The sequence below is a fragment of the Homarus americanus genome, unplaced genomic scaffold (assembly GCF_018991925.1).
Source record: "Homarus americanus isolate GMGI-L3 unplaced genomic scaffold, GMGI_Hamer_2.0 scaffold45698, whole genome shotgun sequence".
NCBI classification, from domain to species: Eukaryota; Metazoa; Arthropoda; class Malacostraca; order Decapoda; family Nephropidae; genus Homarus; species Homarus americanus.
The window spans coordinates 13,195,487-13,209,575 of NW_024735554.1; the positions used below are offsets into that span (position 1 = coordinate 13,195,487).

General features: G+C 36.4%; 1 protein-coding gene across 2 annotated transcripts in view; it reads left to right on the top strand.

The window, feature by feature from the left end:
* The window catches only part of LOC121871536 (cadherin-23-like), a gene marked incomplete at its 3' end in the record, with an annotated part of 255,663 nt that overhangs the window by 127,212 nt on the left and 114,362 nt on the right, over window positions 1–14,089 (top strand). For both annotated transcript variants that reach the window (XM_042373970.1, XM_042373971.1), the window contains 1 exon segment: window positions 8,693–8,892. In XM_042373970.1, coding sequence (XP_042229904.1) covers window positions 8,693–8,892 — 200 coding nt within the window.

The window sequence follows — 14,089 nt, forward strand, 5'->3', positions numbered from 1 at the left end:
GGATGACTGATGAAGATTCACCTGAGGGCCAGTAGCCTGCCCTCTGCCTCGGAACCAGCCTCCATTCCCTTACGCCGACCCATCTCTTCTACTAACGTAAGTGTTGACCCTAACCTTGTTTTTTTCTAACCTAACCTACAGTATATTATTCTCTTATTGATTGTTCCCTTCAATATTATGTGTGTGTGCATACCATCATAAAGTTAAGATGTTATTTTTACTAAAACATATGTATTGTGTTGGGAAAAAGTGGAGTTTGGTGGTCGGCCCGGTCTCTATTTCAATTAATCCCATATGTTATGTTGTTCACTTGACGCGTTTCTCGCTTTACGCGGGCCACCGTGGGTTCAATTGACCGCGTAAAGCTAGGGTTCACTGTGTGTATATATATATATATATATATATATATATATATATATATATATATATATATATATATATATATATATATATATATATATATATATATATATATATATATATATATATATATATATATATATATGTATATATATATATATATATACATATAAGAGTACAATTTTAGATTCCCGACTTACGACTACGTGGGATTCTACGACTTGTCGGGACTTTATGACCGCCCAGATATAGATAAAAAAAAAATTTAAAAATGACATGCCACGTGCATTTTCTATACTGAAACGCTTCCAGTTAATGTAGTTCCAAAGTATGTATAATTAGAAAATACCCCGTGCAATTCAGCTGACTAAGCATGAAGGTTATGCTCAGTCACACAGTATCCATCCTTATTATTTATTACTTTCACTGTAATTTGTATCCACCATCATTATTCAGTCATTTCTTACCGTACTGTATTTCAATAGATTTTATCTATATCGACTTACGCAATTGCTAATGCGGACTTATTTAATTCGATTTGGTCCCTTAACCCCGCTTCTAAGTCGGTTATATATATATATATATATATATATATATATATATATATATATATATATATATATATATATATATATATATATATATATATATATATATATATATATATATATATATATATATATATATATATATACAGTGAAACTTCGCTTACACGTCAATTGAACTTGACGGACGCCTATACAAGTGAACAACAGAAACATATAGATTAATTGAAATAGAGACTGGCCGTAATTCTGCAAAAACCCACTTTTTTCAGACACAATACTTCCATGCTAGTGTAAAAATAACTCCTTAATTTTATGATGGTATGCACACACAATTAATAATTAAGAGATATATCGTAATAATATTAGGTTTCTTTTAACACTTACATTAGTAGAAAAGATGGTTGGGCACACGGGATGGGTTGGTCTAGGCAGAGGGCAGTGATTATTGGCCCTCACCTATCACTTGTATCAATCGTATCACTATCCAATTACAGAGGCTTGCAGGGCTCTTTGTCAAACCCTTCAAAGTCCATATAAGTCCAAGTATCCTCACTATCACTGACTTGGGCCGGCTGTGGGTGGCGGTGAAGAACTCAGTAATGTTTTGATGATTGGGCAACCTTAAAGATCTCAAGTTCGCCATTGGCCTAGCCGAGTATAAAGTAGATGCACCTCATAAAATGAAATTGGTGTTCTGGCGTAGGTCCCGCCAGAAATGTAGAATCGCTAAAATGTATATATATATATATATATATATATATATATATATATATATATATATATATATATATATATATATATATATATATATATATATATATATATATATATTTACCCCGCCTAACGCGGGTTCACTTAACGCGTTTTATCATATACGCGGTGCCTCGCCAGAGCTGAACTTTCACTTAACACGGATTTTTTCCACATATACGCGGTGAGTGTCCGGCTCGAGACGCTATTTTTAGATTTGCCCCACCCTGCCTGACTGCCTGTTTTAGCTCATAAAATTCATACAAATTACCCGGCCAGAATATAATTTACATTGCTGGAATTCTTATAATTTGGTGATCATTTTGAATATAACATCATATTTTTGCATTAGACATACAAATTTTAGATAAAAATTTTTCTCAAATTAACTATGTTATCTTTTGTGCAATATATATGACATTTATATTCAAATATTCCTGGTCTTACAAGGAATCCAGCAATGTCAATTATATTATCCTAACTTTAGTTTGAGGTATTATTTATTAAAATTTAGTGGTTATCCCACACATCTCCTTGGGACGGTTGGTGGGGGGTGGGGGGGAGGGAGGGACCGACCGACCATCTGTTACCCCGTGAAGAATTATTTTTTTTTTTATTAACTGAAGATATTTGTTTTAGCTCATAAAATTCATACAAATTACCCGGTCTGAATATAATTTACATTGCTGGAATTCTTATAATTTGATGATCATTTTGAATATAAACATCATATTTTTGCATTAGACATACAAATTTTAGATAAAAATTTTTCTCAAATTAACTATGTTATCTTTTGTGCAAAATATATGACATTTATATTCAAAATATTCCTGGTCTTACAAGGAATCCAGCAATGTCAATTATATTATCCTTACTTTAATCTGAGGTATTATTTAATACTAAATGTTAAAAACCCTGGAAGGGAGGATTGGTGGGGGGTGGGGGGGAGGGTTGGGACTGACCACGCGGTTGGAAGAGGGGGGGAGGCAAGGTTGAGTCCATTATTTGAATGGACATTAACTTGGCGACTGTATTTCTCTATTTCTCTTAAGTATTAATTGTGTGCATGTACCATCATAAAATTAAGATGTTATTTTTACTACAACATAGGTATGTGCCTTCAAAAAGTGGAGTTTGGGGGTCGGGCCGGTTTCTATTGGAATTAATCCCATGTTCTGTTGTTCACTTAACGCGGGACCCTCTGGGTTCAATTGACCGCGTTAAGTGGGGTACAACTGTATATATATATATAAAAATAGGGAACCAATCAGTTATTTGTAGCTATTGAAGAGGGGCTGGGGTTGCGTGGAAATAATATAGTTCACTAAATCGAGATTAACTCCGTTAATACGCTCACACCTACAGAGACACATGATGTAATATAACGGGTTATTCTAGTGTGACTGACATCCACAGAGAAACGGTGGGTACCGCAGGCAAGACGTGTGTTATGAGCCCACGGCCTTGCCGGCGGTATACAGGATGCCAAATCCACTGAGCATTGCCCGTTAAAGTACCTGTAAAAGAGAGAGAGTGAAGGAACATTGCGGCGAAGAAAAGGGGAAGAAAGATTATCAACTAAAGGAGGAGAGTTAATAAAACGAAATGCCTTTGATTCCACCCTATGTAACAGTTGGACAGATACGAGAGCAGTACTCCAAGTTAGGACAAATGAATCCCTTATATACTTGAAGCAACTGCTCAGGAGTGAAGTAGCTACCGCATCTGTACAGCATTCTCAACTTTGGAGGTAGCATTAGAAGGGGTGAACGACACCCTGGTCAAAATGCGTTTTTGGTGGATGTCACTATTTTCACCCTTCCTCTACATGTTGGTGTTGGATGTAACCCTCTAGCTAGAATAGTGTGATTTACCTCAGGCCTGGAGCTACGATCTGACTGTGCGCTGGTCAAGAAAGTTGCAACATCCCGTCAGAGCGCTGAGCCAATGACAGTGCACCTCCTCGGACCATACCCTTTGAGCCAATCACAACAGATTTCTTGCTATGTCACAGCCTCGCCAATCCGCTTCCCAGATGCTGCCTCCTTCTTAGTTTTGGCAAGATATAGCATAAGGAGGTTCAGTGCTACGTTCTACTGATATTTTTTATGACTTTTCGTGTAACATTGACGTTATTCGTGTTCCATGGGTGTGAGAAGTGCTGTGCAGTATCTGCCCACTATTAGAGCAAGACTCGAGTGAGGCCAGGCCTTCTGGTGTGGGTTCAGGAGCCCATTATTCCTGAGCGTGTGTTTGATGCCAGTGCTCACGTGTACACCCCAGTAATGCTTGGTGATAGTGATTTTGGTGGTGAATTTAGTATTGATTATGGTGATACAAGTGCTACTGGCGATGTTGCAGGTGACGTGCATGAGAATGTTGGTGATGTTGGGGAGCCTAGTGTTGGTGGTGGAGCACCACATGATGCAGATTGCAGGGGTCATGAGCTTACCCCCCAAGGCCCTATAAAAAAAAGGCAGGATGAGACAGCGTAGGGTTGACGAGTGGGCACAGGAGGTTGCCAAGCCAAACGTAATTTGATCATGACGAGGCCATTAAAGTCATACGCACTCCTCAGGATTTACATAACTTTTACTTATTACAATCTTCAGGGATAATAAAACAAAGAAACTAAACAAAAGTAGGTTGTAATACTATTATCATAATACAGTACTGTTTTTACCAGAGATTATGCAAACTTCTCCTCCTTATTCTTATGTTAGTTACGGAATGCTGGGGGGTAGTGTAGTGGTGTTTCCTTATTATTACATGCCATTGTACTTACCAATACTGTATAATAGATATTTGCAATAATAGGGACGGAAAGATAAATACTGATAGGCAAATGAGTTTTTTATTATTATTTCATTTTTTATGGGGAGGTGTTAGACTAGTGCTGTTTTTGGTGATCATTAACTTGTTTTACAGTAGACCACAATTTGTAAACTCAAATACAGTATTACCCTTCTGCGGTTTCTATACGCGATTTCTCATATATTTTGAACTAACGTAACATGGTTTCCTACTCATATACCTTGAAGTATAATATTTTTTATTTTTATTTAGCTCATAAAATTCATACAAGTTACCCGGCCAGAATATAATTTATATTGCTGGAATTCTTACAATTTGATGATCATTTTGAATATAAACATCATAGATTTTGCATTAGACATGCAAATTTTAGATATAATGTTTACTCTGAGTAAATATGTTATCTTTTGTGCAAATATATCACATTTATTTTCAAAATATTCCTGGTCTTACAAGGAATCCAGCAATGTCAATTATATTATCCTAACTTTAATCTGAGGTATTATTTAATACTAAATGTTAAAATCTAGTTTTTCACCAAACATTTCTCTTGTAGGGAGGGTTGGTGGGGGGTGGGGGGGAGGGTTGGGACGGACCGACCATCTGGCGCGGTTGGAAGAGGGGGGAGGCAAGGTGGGGTACTTTGATTGACAGATAGTGTCGTGAAGAATATTTTTTTTTTATTAACTGAAGATATTTGTTTTAGCTCATAAAATTCATACAAATTTCCTGGCCAGAATATAATTTACATTGCTGGAATTCGTACAATTTCATGATCATTTTGAATATAAACATCATAGATTTTGCATTAGACATACAAATTTTAGATATAATGTTTACTCTGAGTAAATATGTTATCTTTTGTGCAAAATATGACATTTATATTCAAAATATTCCTGGTCTTACAAGGAATCCAGCAATGTCAATTATATTATCCTAACTTTAGTTTGAGGTATTATTTATTAAAATCTAGTGGTTTTGCCCCCAAAATTTCTCAGAGAGGGAAGAGCCAGCAGTGTAGTGTGAGAAGAGGGGGAGGGAGTTGAGTCCATTATTTGAATGGACATTAACTTGGCGATTGTATTTCTCTATTTCTCTTAAGTATTAATTGTGTGCATGTACCATCATAAAATTAAGATGTTATTTCTACTAGAACATAGGTATTGTGTCGGAAAAAATAGAGTTTGGGGGTCGGGCCAGTCTCTATTGGAATTAATCCCATATGTTCTGTTGTTCCATTTGCGCGGATTTTACTTAACGCGGTACCCTGTGGGTTCAATTGACCGCGTAAGTCGGGGTATTACTGTATTGTTGGTTTGAAGATCAAACAATTGTACAGTACATCACAGGTAGTTATTCTCATTCAACTCGCGATAAAATAATAACTATTCACAGTACTAACTTATAGTTTTCACAGTTCGCTACGAGAGGGATTGAGCTGCACGATTTAAAAAAAATGAACCCTCTAGCTTAAAACAACAACAGAATTATGGTTGTTTGAACTTCGAAAAATTTTAAATACAGTCAACCCTCACTTTATGCGGTCCCACATTCCGCGTTTCCACGTTTACACGGTGCCCTGCCAGAACCCAGGATGCTCACATTCCGCGGTGGGTGTACCCCTTTACACGGGTGAAGTATAATTTTTTTATTTAGCTCATAAAATTCATACAAATTATCCGGCCAGAATATAATTTACATTGCTGGAATTCTTACAATTTGATGATCATTTTGAATATAAACATCATAGATTTTGCATTAGACATACAAATTTTAGATATAATGTTTACTCTGAGTAAATATGTTATCTTTTGTGCAAAATATATGACATTTATATTCAAAATATTCCTGGTCTTACAAGGAATCCAGCAATGTCAATTATATTATCCTAACTTTAGTCTGATATATTATTTATTACTAAAAAGGTAAACAGTCTGGTATTCCCACACATTCATCTGGTAGGGACGGTTGGTGGGGGGTGAGAGGGAGGGAGGGACCGGCGACCGACCACCTGGCACCATGGTGTGAAGAATATTTTTTTTTTTTATTAACTGAAGATATTTGTTTTAGCTCATAAGATTCATACAAATTACCCGGCCAGAATATAATTTACATTGCTGGAATTCTTACAGTTTGATGATCATTTTGAATATAAACATCATAGATTTTGCATTAGACATACAAATTTTAGATATAATGTTTACTCTGAGTAAATATGTTATCTTTTGTGCAAAATATATGACATTTATATTCAAAATATTCCTGGTTTTACAAGGAATCCAGCAATGTCAATTATATTATCCTAACTTTAATCTGAGGTATTATTTAATACTAAATGTTAAAATCTAGTTTTTTCACCCAACCTTTCTCTTGAAGGGAGGATTGGTGGGGGGTGGGGGGGAGGGTTGGGAGGGACCGACCGACCATCTGGCCCGGTTGGAAGAGGGGGAGAGGCAAGGTGGGGTACTTTGATTGACAGATAGTGTCCGAAGAATTATTTTTTTTTTTATTAACTGAAGATATTTGTTTTAGCTCATAAAATTCATACAAATTACCCGGCCAGAATATAATTTACATTGCTGGAATTCTTACAATTTGATGATCATTTTGAATATAAACATCATAGATTTTGCATTTGACATACAAATTTTAGATATAATGTTTACTCTGAGTAAATATGTTATCTTTTGTGCAAAATATATGACATTTGTATTCAAAATATTCCTGGTCTTACAAGGAATCCAGCAATGTCAATTATATTATCCTAACTTTAGTTTGAGGTATTATTTATTACTATACCTGGTTTTCCCCCCAAAATTTCTCAGAGAGGGAAGAGCCAGTGAGTGTAGTGTGAGAAGAGGGGGAGGGAGTTGAGTCCATTATTTGAATGGACATTAACTTGGCGACTGTATTTCTCTATTTCTCTTAAGTATTAATTGTGTGCATGTACCATCATAAAATTAAGATGTTATTTTTACTAGAACATAGGTATTGTGTTGGAAAAAGTGGAGTTTGGGGGTCAGCTGGTCTCTATTTCATTTAATCCCATATGTTATGTTATTCACTTTACGCGTTTCTCACTTTCCGAGGTATCCTGTGGGTTACATTAACCGCGTAAAGTGAGGGTTGACTGTACTTTTTTTCAGCTTTTTTAATTTGGCGCTTCACCCTCCTCTAATGCGGAGACCGCCTGGGTTATTGCTCTAGTTTGACTTTAAAATGATCATTGTAGGGAGCTTGTTTTAGCTGTGGTTTGATATCGAACTATCTTACTTGTTAACACTTGCCTGAATGAGTGTAGGTTAGTCGCTGGTACCTTTGATGCAACTGGATGAGATATCAGGTAATCTCACGGCGTGTCACCTTTGATACAGTCGTAGATTGGTTGATAGTTGAAATCGTCACAGCTGTCCTGGGTTGAACTTGTAATTATCTTAGCTTGTAAGTCAAACAAGACACACAGATAATGTTCTCTTCACTCGTTGTTCCTTGGTTTAATGTAAACACATGTGGTGATTTTCTAGTTATATTGGGTAGTCATGCCTGTACAATTATTTGGTATTGACAGACTAATGAGCATTAGCTATTAGCTTGTAATTAGCTGATATAATTAGAGAGAGGTACAGCCTGGAGAGCTGGTCTCATGACACGACTTTAGAGTATTGTGTCTAGCTGTGAACTGGGGAAACTGGCTGTCCTCTCTTGAGTCTGGTGGTTGGAGAGTAACCGATCCTTCACCACAGACATTTTCTAAACAACCTACTCACACACGGAGGGTTGAGTCTGTAGATTTATGGGCTGTACACCCGAGAAGGTGTGAATGAACAAATGTTTATGGGCTATCCACCCTAGGAGGTGTGACAGAACAAATGCTTATGTCGCTGTATGCTCAATAGTCTGGGTAATAGAATGTATATAATGAATATATGTCCTTAGCCCATATTTATATAATATTAATGTGACAGAGTCTAATACAAGCTACACACCAGGCTAATGTGGCTGATGCCCTGGGTTGATTCATATTTTTTAATGTATGAAGCCACACTCTTGCAATGTGCACTAATTTCCCCTTCCTTTTTTCTTTTATATAAAGGTAAGAGAATGCTATGGTACTATATGGTCTGTATTTCACTGTTTTGCATCACAAATAATATTCGTTGTACTTATATTAAAATTACATTGTATTTTACTGTATAATACATGTATTCCTCTTTTCACAGGATGAAGAAGTGAGGTCAAACAGATTTGATAAAATTTATCAGTTCTCAGCTAAGGATAAAGACATGCCATACACCATCAATTCGTCTATCACCTTTGAAGTGCATTCTTTCCGAGCTAAGAATGAAGAAGAAGAGCTCGATTGGTTTGTAGCTGAGAGTACAAATGACACTTGGGCAGGCGATATCCATTACTATTGCACGTGAGTAAGATTTTGATTAAATTTAAAATTTTCGAAATTTTGTTTTTTTGTGTGTGTACAGTACACAATTTATGTAAATTAGCATTGAAAAATCAATTAAACAAAAAATAATGTTTGATGTGAATCAGCAACATGGAGACCATAGACACATATTCAACAGTATGACTGAGACACTTAGCCAGATATTGCTGCCTCACCAGCGATGAGACTAAATTTGCATATATTTTTACTAAATAATTCACCTGACTCTTTTTCCCAGGACTAATTGAAGTACTAGACTAGGTAAATGCCTGATAAAGCACTGCACACACTATAATGAAAAGTAATGTTTCAGGAACTTAAAAGCAGGTTGTAGTGGGAACTAGTGGTACAGTACTACATTTTTGTTTCTATCAATTTGAGGGCTTTCGCTACTTTATCCTCCTTGCTACTGATCAGAGTGTTAGCTGCTGAGGCGGTTGGTTACATCTTTGTTACACAATGTTGGTAAGTACTGGGAATGCATTGGCTCTAAATTGTATCAGAACATTTGCCAGTGTTAGTAAAATCTCATTTAAAAGCTTTCAACTTGGTGCTATCACAACTTTCACTCATTTTTTTTCCTGGCAACTTTCTGAACTTTCAGTTTCGTTAACTGAGACTATAACCTCTAGTAGGGCGGGCATCCGTTAGTTCCAGGTATGAACTCTCGACTGAGTAATGTCCTCTTTGGTGCTTATAAATTCCTATTAAATCATCTTTTGCCTGTCTATAGTATAAGCTATACAACTCTTTGGCTTAAGGAAGTGCTCTCCAGCAAGACATTTGGGGTCTGGCCAGTCACTCACTTCATCGCACTTAACTGAACCACACGAGAGATAATTGTAGGCAATGAGTCATTTCAAACTTGCTATTTGAGATAAAAAGGTGGGGTTTGTTGCGTTAGCATTGTAAATAAATTGTCTATAAACAGTTTAATATGAGTAATCTCGATAAAAAAAAAATCTTTACGGAAGCATTACTAGAACACAATTTTTTGGTTAACGCTTAATGAAAATGTTTATACATCACTTAATACCTTTGTTATTTTATGTGATTGGAATATGAACTTTATTCCATTATAAAGTGTACATATTTAGCAAAAAATAGTTATAGAAGAAAAGTTGTGGAAAAATTAATATTTTGTGAGGTAAGTGGTGTAAGTTGTGCATTTCAAGTAAGTGGTGTAAGTTGTGCATTTCAAGTAAGTGGTGTAAGTTGTGCATTTTGATGAGAGCTCCCAGGCCAAATACAGATTACAGGGGGTCCCTGACTTACGAACGTCCGACTTACAAACGCCTGCCGATACGAACGGGGTTAAACTTGAAATTTACAATACATTTGAGTCTGGATTTACGCGATTTTGGTTTAAGCGTTTTGTCATTTACGCGGTGCCTTGCCAGAATTGAAATGCTTGATTTATGCGGCAAATTTGGTCATTTACCCGGGAAGCGGCGCGGGCAGGGTGCGCACAAGGTTGCCCAATCATCAAAGCATTACCGAGTTCTTCACCTGCCACCCACCACAGCCGGCCCAAGTCAGTGATGGTGATAGTGAGGATATGGACTTGAGGGGTTTGACAAAGAGGCCCTGCAAGCCTCTATGGTGGATAGTGATACAATTGATACAAGTGATACAGGTGAGTGCCAATAATCTGCCCTCTGCCCCGGAACCAACCCCCCATCCCCGTGTGCCCAGCCATCTTTTCTACTAATGTATGTGTTAAAACCCTAATATTATTGATATTTCTCTTAATTATTAATTGTGTGTGCATACTATCATAAAATTAAGATGTTATTTTGACTACAAGGTACGCATTGTGTCGGAAAAAGTGGAGTTTGCGGGTCGGCCCAGTCTCTATTTGAATTAATCCCATATGTTCTGTTATTTCATTTACGCGTTTCTCGTTTTACGCAGTACTCCGCGGGTTCAATTGACCGCGTAAATGAAGACCCAACTGTACAGTATTTTTTTGTTCAATCCAGTAATGCGACGCCTAGCTTATACCTAGGTATGTTATTGCCTAGCAATAACTCGCCAGGCCAACCTACAGGCAATTAAAACATCTAATAATTACTTAATACGTAATATTAGGACACGTCGCTACCTGGCATTTAATTGCATTTCTCAAAACCCCCTCCCGCACCCTCCATCACACGCACAGCCACCGTCATCTTCTTGCCTGGTGAACCAGCTGTAAATACACACAAATAAGGCTCCGCTAATTTGTGTTGTAATACAGTCAGTTCTGCTACAACGCGATAGTTGTGTTCTTGTAAAACCTTGCTTTGTAGAAATTCGCGCAATAGAAATAACAGGGCTTATGGAGAAAATAGGGTTAGGTGCAGATTACTCGAAATCGAAAAAAATTTAGTAGTTAGCCTAACACAAAGGATAGCACAGTCTAAATAAATGTTACATTCATATCTAAAAATGAAATCATACAGTAAATGTAACAATTTACCTTGAAAAAATATGAATATAACTTGATGGGGGAGAAGGTTGATGTTGAGGTTGAGGTGTCATGCAGACAGGAGTTGAGAGTTGTCATCGTCATCATCAGTATCATCATCATCAGGTGCAGTTTTGGTTGCATGGTTGGGACGAAAACATCAAGTTTCTCTTCAAGTGTTATAGCCTTTCTTTTACGATCACCACCAGGAATGCGATCACCAGAACGCTTCTTGGAGATATTCTTCTTTTCCACAAAATTGGAGAAATAGTAAGCAAAAATCACTGAGGACGCTTCAAAACAACCCACGTGTTTCAACTGATCGTGTGATGGAAACAGAGAGCTCGTGTGTAAAACGCTATTAGTCTGCACTGCGAAACATTATTATTATTATTTTTTTTTCATACAGTATTTATGGGAACAGCTAAATTTGCCAAAAAAAAAGAATGAAATTTATAGAGTCCCTATCAAATAACACTTCACAAACAAAACACATGAATCATTTGAACATGTGATGTCGAACATGAACTGTAAACACTGCATAACCCTGTGCCAAGCGACAGTACACTTAAAACGTTCGAGTGGAATCGCGTTACAGCCAACACGCGTTCGCATTTTACAAATATCATTCTTCTATTCATCAGTCGCATTATAGCCAATTCGCGTTGACAAAACACACGTTGTAACAGAAATGACTGTAGCTGAAATACTAAGTGCCACAAGGATTTTATATACGGTATTTAAACATCTTAGCACAGTGAGGAAATCGAGTGACTTTTATTTTGTTTATGTCTCTCAGATATTGTGTTTGGAACAATTTCTTATATGGTTTGGTCAGCATGGCGACCACAGCGCGTCTACTATTATGAAGTAGCTAGATCATTAGTGACTAATATCCTCTGCTTTCAAGTCACTTAGAGAATGACGTTGTTTTTCGCCCTCCTGGGCTCGTCTTCACTGAAAGATATATATATATATATATATATATATATATATATATATATATATATATATATATATATATATATATATATATATATATATATATATATATATATATATATATATATATATATATATATATCATGTAAATCCACAATGGAAACGTGGATAAGATAAGTCTTGATAAAATCACACGGGAAAATGGAAACAACGGAGTACCTTAGCTTTCGTCTTTATTCAAGACATCTTCAGAGGCAACTGGATTACATGGACAGAGAGAGGCTTAAATATACAGGGTGACCTTAAAAACATGAGGTCAGGTCATAATGATGTCATCCACTAATTCCCACACGAACACACACGTAGAGGAGCTTAAGAGAAGGGGGGTGACGTGACTAGTCAGGTCCGGTCAAAAATAAGGGACCCACTAAATAACTATCATACATCTAGATCAAAGGTTTTCAAAGCGGTTTTAACCTTGGGCCACTGACAAATAAATTTATGTAACATATTATCAGTTTTGAACTGACCATCACTAAGGTTTATTGATTTTAATTCCTTAATCAAACTAGCTTCAACCAGAAGTCTTTCTGTGACACAAGATGATTTAAATACCCCGCCTAACGCGGTTTCACTTAGCGCGTTTTACCGTATATGCGGTGGCTCGCCAGAGCTGAACTTTCACTTAACGCGGGTTTTTTCCACGTATACGCGGTGAGTGTCCGGCTCCCGGCTCGAGAGCTATTTTTAGATTCGCCCCACCCGCCACCCTGCCTGACTGCCTGTTTTAGCTCATAAAATTCATACAAATTACCCAGCCAGAATATAATTTACATTGCTGGAATTCTTACAATATGATGATCATTTTGAATATAAACATCATAGATTTTGCATTAGACAAACAAATTTTAGATATAAAGTTTATTCTGAGTAAATATGTTATTTTTTGTGCAAAATATATGACATTTGTATTCAAAATATTCCTGGGCTTACAAGGAATTAAGCATTGTCAATTATATTATCCTAGCTTTAGTTTGAGGTATTATTTACTACTAAAAAGGTAAATATTCTGGTTTTCCCACACATCTGGTGGGACGGTTGGTGGGGGGTGGGGGGGGAGGGAGGGACCGACCGACCATCTGTTACAGTGTGAAGAATATTTTTTTTTTTATTAACTGAAGATATTTGTTTTAGCTCATAAAATTCATACAAATTACCTGGTCAGAATATAATTTACATTGCTGGAATTCTTATAATTTGATGATCATTTTGAATATAAACATCATAGATTTTGCATTAGACATACAAATTTTAGATGTAATGTTTACTCTTGAGTAAATATGTTATCTTTTGTGCAAAATATATGACATTTATATTCAAAATATTCCTGGTCTTACAAGGAATCCAGCAATGTCAATTATATTATCCTAACTTTAATCTGAGGTATTATTTAATACTAAATGTTAAAATTTAGTTTTTCACCCAACATCTCTTGAAGGGAGGTTTGGTGGGGGGTGGGGGGGAGGGTTGGGACTGACCGGCGGTTGGAAGAGGGGGGAGGCAAGGTGGGGTACTTTGATTGACAGTTAGTGTTGTGAAGAATATTTTTTTTTTTTATTAACTGAAGATATTTGTTTTAGCTCATAAAATTCATACAAATTACCCGGCCAGAATATAATTTACATTGCTGGAATTCTTACAATTTGGTGATCATTTTGAATATAAACATCATAGATTTTGCATTAGACATACAAATTTTAGATATAAAGTTTACTCTGAGTAAAT